Raw genomic sequence first — 12332 nt, 5'->3', positions numbered from 1 at the left:
TATTGCACAAATATCCTGTATTATAGAACACCTTAAATCCTTTTTAGGAGGCTGCATGGAAATGACAATGTAAAGTCTTTATTGCATATTCTTAGATTCCTACTGGGAAAGACAAACCTAGATATCCCTCTTACCCTCATTTCCATAGGACTCCATTTGTAAAATCCCCTGAGACATGGGTACTACTGTTCCGAGTTTTGGGGGAATAGCTAGGAGCTTTCAAAGATTATATCAATATAGAAAATAAAAAAGTTTCCTTACATCATGGTCCCAACTTTGGAGCCAGATGAATGTTTGTGGAGTAGGTGGCCAGTCAGATTCTCATCTGAGCAGTTAATAAAGTCTGTTGCCCCTTGATGGATTTTTTTTTCTGCAAGCTAGAATTGATCTGTCCTCTTTGTGATTTGTGTGATGGCAGGGAAACACCAAACACCATCATGACTTGGACCACATGGGAAAAAAAGAAAGAAAAAGAAAAAAATAAAAATCCATTGCCAGGACTTTCCAGGCGTAGAAAGGGCTGGAACTGTTGGGGTAATTTTATTTGATTTATTGGAAATAAAGTGGATCTTATTAACATTTTAATAAAGAGAATCTTTTTGCACTGAGCTGTAAGTGGCCGCCAGTCCCGGGTGCAATTCCATTCTCTTCATAAGTGGAATCTGCTGGCGATGCCCAGCGTGATTTGTGAGGCTGGGCCCCAACAGTCCAAAAAAGCAAATGGGCTGCCTCCTTTGAGGGTCTCGCTTTGCGCGAGGTGCTCGCCCCGTATCTGCCATGCAAAACGAGGGAGCTTTATGAAGGAATCCGTCTTGTAAAGCCATTGGTCCTGGTCATCAGCCTCTACCCAATGCTTTCGTGATGCTGCCGCTGATCTATTTGGGAAGTTGGCTGGCTGGCGAGGCAGAGCCTCTCCTCAAAGCCTGGCTCCCACGGAAAATATGCTCAGTGCAGCCTCGTGCATGAATGAAAACGCCGCCGGGCTCTTCTAGTCGGGCAAAATGCAGCCGAGAACTCCGCTTGCCTTGTGTATTCTCCTGTCCCAGGTAGGGAAGAGGGGCTGCGGGGGCGCGCCCTGCGCCCTGGATCTGCATTCCGATTGCTTGATGCCGGCAGAGTGAGGGGGCTTTCGGGGCGCTAGGGGACCCTGGAGCCGTGGCAAAGACAGCCCTGGGCTTGGAAGGGAGGTCATTCTTCCCAGCCCCAGAGATCCTAGGGCGTCCCGGTTACCCACTCCGCTGTGTGTGTGTGTGTGTGTGTGTGTGTGTGTGTGTGTGTGTGTGGTGTGTACGTGTGCGCGCTCGCTCGAGTGAAGGGGAGAAGGAGAGAGCTCCGGAGTCCTGAGTCCTTTATTTTGCAAGCCGGGGCGACATTCTCGCCTACATCAAGTGGCGTAACTTTGATTCGCCTTCTCCCGGAGGCTCGTGTATTGGAGAAAGACTCAGTTGGAAACGACTCCAAGGAGTCGTTATTTTACCAAGCTCAGCGCGGATCAGAGAAGCGCCGCTTGTGTCGGGATTGTGGGCTGCTCTGCGGCTGGAGAGGATGGCCTGGCATTGCTGACTTCCTGGGGCGCCCGGGCCCCCTCACCCAGCCCGGCAGTGCGCGCTGGAAGGTGCCTCGGGCTAGCCTTGCGCAGCAGCGGCTGCTGCTGTCGCTCAAAGGCGCCCAGCCCATGGCAGTTGCTCCTGCTTGGGGGTCCTTTCCTTCCCCAACCTCAGGCCGGGAAAGACCGGAGTGCGTCCCCTGTCAGGGCACAGGCCCCAACCCCCTACGCTACACCCCATTTGTCCAGCTAACTGAAGCTTCAGCCCTGAGCCTTGGTTGCCGCCTCTGCTGCTTTCTTGGGCGGGCAGGCAGGCAGGCGGGCGCAGAACAGAGAAAAGTTCAAGCCTTGCCCACCGGCCGCAGCTGCCTGTTAACCCTCGGAGGGAAGGAGGGGAGCGCTGCGCTGTGAGGGAAGCGCCCTGACATTCCTAAAAGGGGACGATGGAGACATGGTCCGCCAGCAACCACCTATGTATCTGAGAGATCTCTGGAAGTTTGTGTATAGGAAAGCAGTGCCACCGAGGTGCTGGAGGCTAAGGGGCACGCCCAGCACTGCTCAGGGACCCAGTCCCCTAGGTCTCCCTGGCAGCCTAGAAGAGGAGGGAAGGAGACAAGGAGTGCCTTGGGTGCTAGAAATGGGCGTTGAGTTTCTGGCCAGGATTCCTGGGTGCCAGGGCAAGAGGCACATGTATGAGTATGTAGGTGAGAGGGAGAGTGAGCAGCTAGGGACCCAGGCAGGGGCAGGTTAGGGTGAGGAGATGCAGTACAGCCTTCTAAGGGGAGACCGCTGCTGGGTCCAAGCTAGTGTTGACTTTGGGATTTGACCCATGTCCCATGGAGAGCACTCAGAGTGGGGGTGGCAGTGTGTGATAGTACTTGGAGCCTCCTTCCCCCACTCATACTCCCTTACTCAGTTGTACGCCTCTTCTACCAAGGTTTGCTGGTTGATTCTCTTAGGGTTTCTGTAGCCTTAAGTCCTGCCACAAATCTTATGCCTGTCTATGAGCCAGTTTTCCAGCCTTTCTGGACTAATTATTCCCGAGGCTGTATGTAGGGATACGCAATCCCAATTCAGCAGGGTAGTGCAGAGAATGCTTCTGATTCAGACAGATCTGCTCTGCCATATGCTAGTGGTACCACTCTGGGCAAGTTGCTTAATCTCTTCAAGCTTCCAGATTCTCCACTGTAAAATAATCTTATCACTTTCATAGGCTTGCTAGGCAGATTGTATTGCATTGAAAAGGATGTCCCAGGTAATGCAATTACCATGAGGCCTGGCTCACAGGGAGCTGTCCGTGTCTGGGAGCACTTACCACTACCTTACCTAGGACTTCACAGTCTCTGTGGGCATGCTTTGCCCTCAGTTTGGATTCCAGGGCTTGCCCAAAGTTATGCCTCCTTTTGAATAAGACAGACCACAGCACCCAGCAATCCTTATGCACTGGGGGCTTCTCACATGATGCCTTTTGCAAAGCAACTGGTGTGTCTCAGCCAAGGCCCAGCTAGCACAGGTGGGTTCTGAAGACTCACAGCTTACTCCGTTCCTTTAAAATGAATTAAATTGCCTGCCCTGAGAAGCATATTTCTCTTTTAGATTATTATGCATAATCAGAGCAAGTGTCCACATTAGGTCAGTAATTGATATCCTAGTAGCAGTAGCACCTTGCAGAGAAATCATGCTGGCGCAATCCAGTTACCCAGCAAGAGGCTTGAGTGCAGGGCTCTTGAGGGCCATGGTGGAAAAAGTGGGGAAAGTCTTGGGGGCTTTGAGTCAACAAGAAAAAAAAAAAAACTTTCCTGAAGCAGAGAGAAAACAGAAGAAAGGGAAAAACAATGTAATAAAGCAAATTAGTCACTCAGCCCTCACGGTGTTCAGGCAAGCATGTGTGTGTTTTTCCACCTCAGTGGTAAGGTGCTGGGTCCAGCTTTGGAAGATATCAGTCTCTGTAAGTTTATTGGCTAGGTTGCTCTTTTAGGCATTTGGGAGGGGTGGAGGGGCAGGGAGAGGAATTCTAACCAACAATGGCTGGGAACTGGCAAAGTTAAGGACAATCAGCTCTCTTTTCCCCTGGGTGTTTTGAGAAAGATTGTCCCAGAAGTGGCCTCTGGAATTTGGCTATAATAAAAAAAAGAGTAGCATGAGCTAGAAATTCCACTGTTAATATGATTCCCCCTCCCATATTTGGGTATCACAACTAGCCAAAAGTTCTAACAATAAATGAGTAATCCTCCAAGAATTAGGATTTTAGGGAGTGGTTCAGGTTTGGAGAGCAGTCACTTAGGAGTGACTACAAATGTTCCACAGAATTCTGAGGTGTTGATTTTAAAATGGGAAGTCCTTTCTTGGAGTCAGAATCTTGGCTTTCAGGATTTTAAGTGAGAATCAGTGTCTTCTAGTGCCCCTTCAACTTCCTATATTATATTCTAAGGGCAGTGTTTTTTTGCAGAACCATTTTGATGAGGATTAAAGATTGAGGGTTGCAGAGAGTACTCCTGCCCTGAGAAGGGTTCAGCATGTAGCAGCCTATGAGACTTCAGTAGCCCTGGAGAAACAGAGATATACGTGGTGAAAGGAATTAAAGTGGTAGAGTTAATGTGTCTGAAAATTTTTTTAGCAAGTCCCCAAAGACATTTAATAAACTGCAAGGCTGAATATGTGATCTGGAATTTATGTAATGCCATAGATTGTATTAAAAGCCTCAATAGTCATTTTAGCTAATCTCTCCTACTCTGTCTCCCCCCTCCTCCCTTTTTTTAATTTTTAGCCCTTGGGTTTTCCATTAAACAAAATCTATTTCTAGAAGTATTCCGTATGTGTTAAAACTGCCCAACAAACCAATGTACCCAATAACTGCATTATCTGTAAGTACCAGCATTTAGATGTGTACATGGAGTCTCAGTCTGAAGTTCACTGTTTAGGTAAAAGTTCAGCTAGACTCTTGAGGATATCCTTCTTTCTTTCCCTCTTTTCAAAAAACAACAACAAAACAAAGCAAAAAAAAAATAGTTCTTTGAGGAGTAGAGTTAATTTCTATTTAGTGGGAAGTAAGGAAAAGGAGAGAAAAAACCACTATGGATTCAATTCATATATGAATGATATATCATCTAAATAGCCAATAATATGTCCTAATTATCTTTCTCTCTGTATGTGACTATGTGTGTGTGTCTATCTTTGCGTGTTTTTATCTTGTTTTAATATCTGTTGAAAAATTTCTCCAGAAGAGGGCTCCATCCACAGCATTACAAAATTCTGATTCTACAGCTCATATTTTAAAGAACTTCAGTCTAGCAGCTCCATTAAAACCAAACTAGTTTCCTATTCCCAATTATTTGCTACAGTGAGAAGTCCTGTCATTTTGCACTGAGTATCTTTCCTTGTTTTTTTCCCTATTATAGTTGCTTCTGTTTGATTTTATTCTTCAACTATATCCCCTCTGAGTATTAGAGCAAGGAACATTTCAAAGACCTTTGTAGACAATGCAATATGAAATGCAAGGAAGTTCTGAAATTTCCTGGCATTTGACTACAGTTGGACCTAGCTTACTCTTCAGGCAGCCAAAAGGCAGGCACAGTTCTGCCTGTGAAAGGAGATAATCTGCCCCATTAGGTAACTACCCAGAAGAGTGAGTCATGAGCCAGATCCGCTCACCCTTCAACACCAGTTGAAAAAGAGAGGGAAATATCAATCTGTCATCCAATTACAATAATCAGTTGGACAGAATCAAATCAAGTGACCAGTGGTTTTGGCAATGTTTCCACTTAGCTGTCTGCAAGGTGCCCACACGCCTGGGAGGATCTGACCCTCCTGACAGATGCTGCCAATACAATTCCTCACAGCCTGTCTCCCCTGCAGCCACCCAGGGGATCCCGGGCCTGGATCCCCCTACCTGAGCAGACTGTACAAAGGATGACTAGCTGGACTGTAGGATCCCCTGCACCATCACCATACACTAAGTATTGGCTTTATTTTGGGGTTAGGGTAGAAAACTACTTTCTCTACTGGGAGAAGCAGCTAAGAGCAGGCTAGAGAAGAAAGAAATGATCTTTCAAACTTAAAATGCAGACTGATCCAGGTTTCATGGAGGTGAATGGCCATCCTTTGGTTTAGCAGATTGAACTTTGCAGTATCAGTTTGATGGTGCTGAAGCCCATCCATCTCAGTTCTGCAAATCTGGCTTCAGGGTAGAGGTTACAGAGTGACAGCCACAGGCCAAATGCAGCTCATGGATGTATCTCTTTGGCCCAAATGTTTTGTAAAGTGGGACGTTGTACATTAAAAACAAGTCTAGGTTTCTTGCATTTCTTAAAATCTCAGAAAATCAGGCAACCCGAGAGCTGCATTTTTACATGGCCACACCATTGTAGCTGAGTCACTACTCTCCCCTTTAGGGAGGACATGCCTCTGAAGTTTGTCACAGTCCCCACCTCTCCCTACTATTCACCTAGCCCCGTGGTCGGCAAACTGCGACTCGCGAGTCACATGTGGCTCTTTGGCCCCTTGAGTGTGGCTCTTCCACAAAATACCACATGTGGGTGCGCATGTACAGTGCGATTGAAACTTCGCGGCCCATGCGCAGAAGTCGGTATTTTGTGGTACTTTGGCCACACTAAAGGGGCCAAAGAGCCGCATGTGGCTCATGAACTGCAGTTTGCCAAGCCGCAGTTTGCCGACCACTGACCTAGCCCATTGTCTGCCCTGATTTTATCATCTTGCCCCTAGAGCCATTTGTATTGGGAGTGTCTGCTTTCCAAAAATTTTCGGCTTCATCAAATTTATGCAGTTAATTTTTCAGTGATAGGCTATTTTAAAAGTTTCTTTTTGATTGTTCTGATTGAATCCCATTTATGTTCATTTTGAAAGAACATGACCAAAGGGACTATACCTTCTTTTTGAGAATTTTATTACCATCAGCGCCACTGGGTGATTAGGTGGTATCCAGAGCAACATAACATCCAGACCATTGTTTCATGTAGTATAGTTACACCCAGGGAAGTGACACACCACAGCTTTGAGGCAGTCTGAGAGCTGGAATAACCAGCAGATTGGTTCACCCAACACATTATTATGCATCAGCAGCCAAGGGGCTCTGGGACCACTGGATAATATGTAGGCTCTAGTGCACTGGGTGCAGCATTATACAGAGAGCATCACTGCCCTTGGAGTACAGTGACACACTGGGCACTGGCCTCCCATCAGCATTGCTCACCCGCAGTGTGAGTATAACCAGAACATCACAAAAACGACTTGCCTTAGCCCTGCAGGGTACTCTGGACGCACCGAGCTAACAGAAGAGCATTCGTAACTTCAGGGTAATATCAGCTCCATAATTTTGTTGCCTAGAGTACTTTTATACACAGGGCATTGTTACCCCTAGCACTACCGGGAATTTGTGTAACCGTTTTTAACAGTTAACACCCACCACAGCCCACATATAGTGTTAATGCTGTAATTAATGTTCTCTGGCTCTGTAAATACTAGACAAATTTGTCCACTCATCCCATTCTAGCAGGTAAGTCTCAGATAATTCCTGTTTTCCATAAGTACAGACCCCAAAGGTTAGGGTAACAGTAACTACACACACATACAGAAACAAAAAGTAATTGTTTTTCCTCTGTCAGCTGCCAACAGAAGTCAAATTCCTGAAAATTAGCATTAGCAATAGGCAGGTTTTGACATGTCATGTCTCATTTCAAAGGCCCCACTGAGTGTCACCCGATCTGCACAAAGCCCCTGTGTCTCCCAGCTGAGCACAGACTGGGCTGGGTGGAGGGCAGCAGCTGCTCAGCCTAGAGCGGCCCTGCCACATGCCTGGGCAGGGCCAGGAAATGAGCTCAGCCTCTGAGGAACCTGGGGACCCTGCAAGGAATGTGGCAGCCTCCATCCCTGCCTTATACAGCCTGCAGGCCAAAGTCTCTTTCCTCTGGGAGTGGCAGGGAACCGCTTTTCCACGTGCCACAGGAGCTGGTACCTGCAAATGCCTGAAGCTTGAGCTTCTGTGATAATCTTCCTGTTAATTGATGTGGGGTCTGTGGAAAGCTGTTGGATTCTGCCAGCAGAACCCATAGCTGAGTCAGGCCACGCCTTCAACTGCCATAAGCTGCTGAGCATCTGGGATCATCTCACTCCAGGGTTACAAACTCTGGCTTACGGGCCAATTCCTGCCTGCAGCCTGTTTCTATGAATAGTTTTATTGGAACACAGCCATGCCCACTTGTTTATATAATTGTCTATGGCTGTGCTTGTGCTATAACAACAGAGTTGACACCATATGGCCTACCAAGCCTAAAATATTTACTATTTGGCCCTTTACAGAAAAAGATGGCTGACTTCTACTCTGACTCAAAATTACAGCGAGAGAGGCTGCAGAGAGCCTTCTCTAAGGGTAAGAGGGCAATAAGGGTCTGGCCATTAGGGATTGTTCCCCCTAAGCCCCAAACAGTCTAACAAGTTGACTTCATGGGCATTCTATTCACCTGGGACCAAATGGATTCAATAAATATCTATTATATCCATAGAAGACCTAGTATGTTCTCAGGGTACAGTTGCTAGGAAGGGGCTCAGACCCCAAGGTATCCCCTGGCAGGGGACATAAAGATCAGTTGATGAATAATTCAAAACAAGAGACGACTGCTATGAGGGAAGGAAACAATTGTGTGAGATCATGCCATAATATATATTTTGCTTGTCTGTGCCTTGTCTTTCTCCCCCACTAAGATGTAAGCTCCATTATAGTACATGTTGCTCTCTGAGTGGTTCTGTATCCCTAGTGTCTAGAACAGTACCTACCATATAGTTGGCTCTCCATAAACATGAGGGAATGAGAGAATGAATGAATGAATGAATGAATGAATGAATGAATGAATATAAGAAAAGCATTAGACCCAGGAAGGAACTGGGAGGCTTCCCTGATAGCCTGATGCCCAAGTTACAGTCTAAAGGAGTAGTGAGGAAGGAACACTACAGGGTGTGGGCTGGGAAAAGCATTCAGAGCAGAAGACATAGCTTGGTGGAAGTCCCTGGGCAGGAGGAGACATGGCACAGCTCAAAGAGAGTGATGTGAGAAGCAGCTAGCGCCGCTGGGGCCTTGCCGGCCACTGCAAGGATTTTGGTGTTTGTCCTGGAGCAATGGGCAGCCATTGCGAGTAATATGGGGAAGATACAGTGTGACAAGTCACCCTGGCTGCAGGGTAGCAAATGGATTGTAACTGGGTACGAGTGGAAGGGAGGAGCCAGTGTAGGCCTGAGATCATGGGAAGAATCTAGATGAGTAAGTGACAATGCAGATGAGAGTAGACACATGGTACTCAGAGCATCCAGGAGATATTTAGGGAAGAACTTGGCAGGACATAATAACTGGATTTGGAGAGGACAGAGTGAGGGCCAGGTAGGGGTTAAGGATGCAAGCTTGAGTTCTGACTCTCAGTCGGCAGGATGGTAGAACCACCGGCCCAAACAAGGAACCAGGTGTTTGACGCAGTAAACAGGGTCTGAGGGCCATTTCCGTGGGAGTGTTAGCCAGGCTGCAGTAATGCTCCTTAAGAGAGGCATCCAGGGCCCCAGTTACACGGGTGCCCACAGATCCTATCTGTGCTTGCATCTGAGATGGGCACTGTGGAGGCCTGGAAATGCCCTTGACTAGAGAGACTAATGTGTAGCCTCTATAATTAACCAATCTTGGAGGCTTTTCATGCAAAAGATATTTGAGTGAAACATTGCCAAGGCATTTAATCGTTTCTTGAACATTCAATCAGCAGCACTAGAAATATTTCTTACTTGAAGCAAATAATGATCCACTGCTTTCAGCAATCACTTTGCGAATGCTAACAAACCTTTGTTTCAGCATATTAGGTACAGCCTTGCTGACTCCATGTTTCCAGGCATCACAGCAGAACGTTCCCTGGGTGCCAGTCAGTGGTGTGCTAGTAAATGTTAACATGGGCTCTCTTAAAAAACAGCAACAGCAACCAGCAGCACAGTGACATTATCCTCCCAAGGTGGGGAATGTACAGTTGTCCACTCGCTAAGTATTTATAGAGGCATTTAGAGAATTCATAGGTAACGCAAGTGGAATTGAAACCTGCTCTCATGGGGCTTATAGTCTACTGAGGGCATCCAATGAGAAACAAGAAAATAAATAGCTGAAATAATGTAAACTTGGTAACTGTTACAATAGGAAACACTAGGGGCTAAATTAGTACTTGGGGAAGGGTAGCTGTGCCCTCCTTCTTTCCTTCCATCTTTCCTCCCTCTCTTCATTCCATATTTTCTTTTTTCCTTCCCATAATTTTTAATATTGACCAAATGCCAAGAGTGCTGGCAATTTGGGGACCCAGAGATTAATTCAACATAGTCTTGGTCCTCAAGGGAAAATTATGGAGGTTAATCAGGGCCTACAGGTTGCCTGGATCCAGAGGAGCAAGCATCTTGCACTTCTGAGCTTGTGAGAAGTGAGTTTAAATCCTGGCCTATGATCTCACTTATATGTGGAATCTAATGAACAAAATAAACTGATGAACAAAATAGGTCTAGAGACATGGAAGCATGGAACAGATTGACAGATCTCAGAGGGAAGGGGAGAGGGAGCATGGAAAGAAATTAACCAAAGAATTTATATGCATATATGCATTGCCCATGGACACAGACAGTTGTGTGTTGAAGGCCTAGGGCAGGGCAGGAGCTGGTGGAGGAGGGTAACGGGGGGAAAATGGGGGACATTTGTAATACTCTCAACAATAAAAATAAATTTTAAAAAATCCTGGCCCCGCCATTTGCATGCTATGTGAACTCAGATAAGTTACTTTATTTTCCTCCTCATCTGTTTCCTCCTGTGTCTAAACAAAAAGAGAGAAGCTATACTTCCCAGCAGGTTTTTCATGAGAATTAAATGAGTGTAAGCTCATGTCTTCATCTCACTATTGGCAAATGCTAGGTGCAGAAGGAAGGTTGGTTGTATTAACTTTAGCGCAGTGTTCCAAGGGAGTTTATAGCTTGAAGGTGTCATGGCGCCTTGGTCTTGAGCATCCTACTAACTTAGAGGGGGAAAATGCATGTGTATTTTAAAATTCACAGACATTTAAGAAAGTAAAGTTTGTTCCCTAGAGAAGGATTTGCCAGTTCACATCATATTGGTAGCTCCACAAAGATTGTTCCCCTGGGGATTTCATGCCTCATAAAATCATTTGATCTGATGGGATCTTATCTTCTAGATATATCTTCCCAGCATCTTTCTTCTAGGAGGCTTTATCAGGACAGTATGTGTGTGGATGTATGTGGTAGTATCATGAGCACTTATGATTATTATTATTTAAAATGCATAAAAATAACTGTGGTAAATTTACTGTACTGTACAATTTTCTGCTATGTGCCAGTTGCATGCATTATCTCAAATTGTTGCTGCAATCCATAGAAATTCTTATATATGAAAAAAAGAAGTTCATGATCTCTCTTATATGTGGAATCTAATGAACAAAATAAACTGACAAACAAAATAGGTCCAGAGACATGAAAGCATGGAAAAGACTATTCTTATCTCTATCTATATATATAAAAGCCTAAGCAACCGTTAAGACCGAATGACTGGAACAACTGGAATGACTGATCGACCAGTTGCTATGAGCTGCCCCCTGGTGGTCAGTGCATTCCTAGAGCCAACCTCCCATGGCCCCTCCCCTCAGCCAGCTGGCAAACCTCCCACCGTCCCTCCCCCTGGGCCAGCCAGCTAACCTCTTGGGGTCCCTCCCCCTGGCCATCTGGCCCCCCAGTAGGCCTCGATTGCTAGCCAGGCCGAGGGACCCCACCTGTGCACGAATTTGTGCACGGGGCCTCTAGTTTTATATATAAAGAAAAATTCAGAATGGTTGGTTATTTACCTAAGGCCACACAGAGCTATTCATTGTGCCTGAGTCCTTGCTTTTGACTGGGACAAACAACCCACCCACATTGCATGCTTCCCCCAGCAAATAATGGCCATTCCAGTAAGAACCTAGTTGCCCTGAGAACTGTGGTACTTCTTGAGGACTCACACATCGCTGGATTATTTCACATTGACTTTGGTCAAGGTAACAATGCTGGTAGTCAACTATGGAACATAATTCTCAGGTCACACCTAAAATATATAATAATTTAGCTTTTGTAGTAATTATCTGGACTACAATTCTTAAGGCTTTCTGGCCACTCAAAGATATATTGGTGTTTTGGATTGAGTTCCCTTAAACAGTGGAGGAGACACAGGCTTGGATGCAGGGAGCTGGTATGGGAGATAATCCCAGGGACAGAAGTGAGAAGTGTGAAATAAGAAAGCAAGCAAGCCAATAAAGACTGTGCCACTGAGCTGGTTACTGTCCATGGGTCATTACTTCTGGAAGAACTGTGTAAAACTCACTTCAGAATGGTCTCTTTGCAAGAAAGAAGGCTGGGGTATATATTCACCTATATTCATCTTCCATTTGTAAAGCGTGGCCCCTGGCACCATTAATTCCTCTGTGCTTCCCTGTTCAGCCTTTGTGGTTCTGGGGGAGCAACTACGGTTTTGGAGAAGTCCGAAGCAGAAGCACGGAGAGGCATGACAGGTGCTTGGAATGGCAGTATGTTTAGTGAGGGCATGAGTGTGTAAGAGGTTCTATTTGCCATCATTATGTGCTACTGCAAACTTCCTCAGTGGAACTAATGATGGAGGGAAGTTATGATTGTTGTTTTCTTAAACCCTTCAGATTTGGTTTAGCACCCACTTGCAGATACTCTCTTTCTCACTAGATGGTACCAGTTTACCAAAGCCTACCTTAGG

General features: G+C 45.9%; 1 protein-coding gene across 1 annotated transcript in view; it reads left to right on the top strand.

Moving 5' to 3' along the window:
• Positions 1-773: 773 nt before the first annotated feature.
• CDH13 (cadherin 13) overlaps positions 774-12332 on the top strand; it is a 1022278-nt gene continuing 1010719 nt past the window's right edge. Inside the window, exon 1 of the mRNA XM_059667273.1 lies at positions 774-1046. Coding sequence (XP_059523256.1) covers positions 1002-1046 — 45 coding nt within the window. The 5' untranslated portion in view covers positions 774-1001. The remainder of the gene's footprint in view (positions 1047-12332) is intronic.

The sequence above is a fragment of the Myotis daubentonii genome, chromosome 15, assembly GCF_963259705.1.
Source record: "Myotis daubentonii chromosome 15, mMyoDau2.1, whole genome shotgun sequence".
Taxonomy (NCBI): Eukaryota; Metazoa; Chordata; class Mammalia; order Chiroptera; family Vespertilionidae; genus Myotis; species Myotis daubentonii.
The sequence above is the reverse complement of the archived record's forward strand: the minus strand, read 5'-3'. Positions and strand labels throughout refer to the sequence as shown.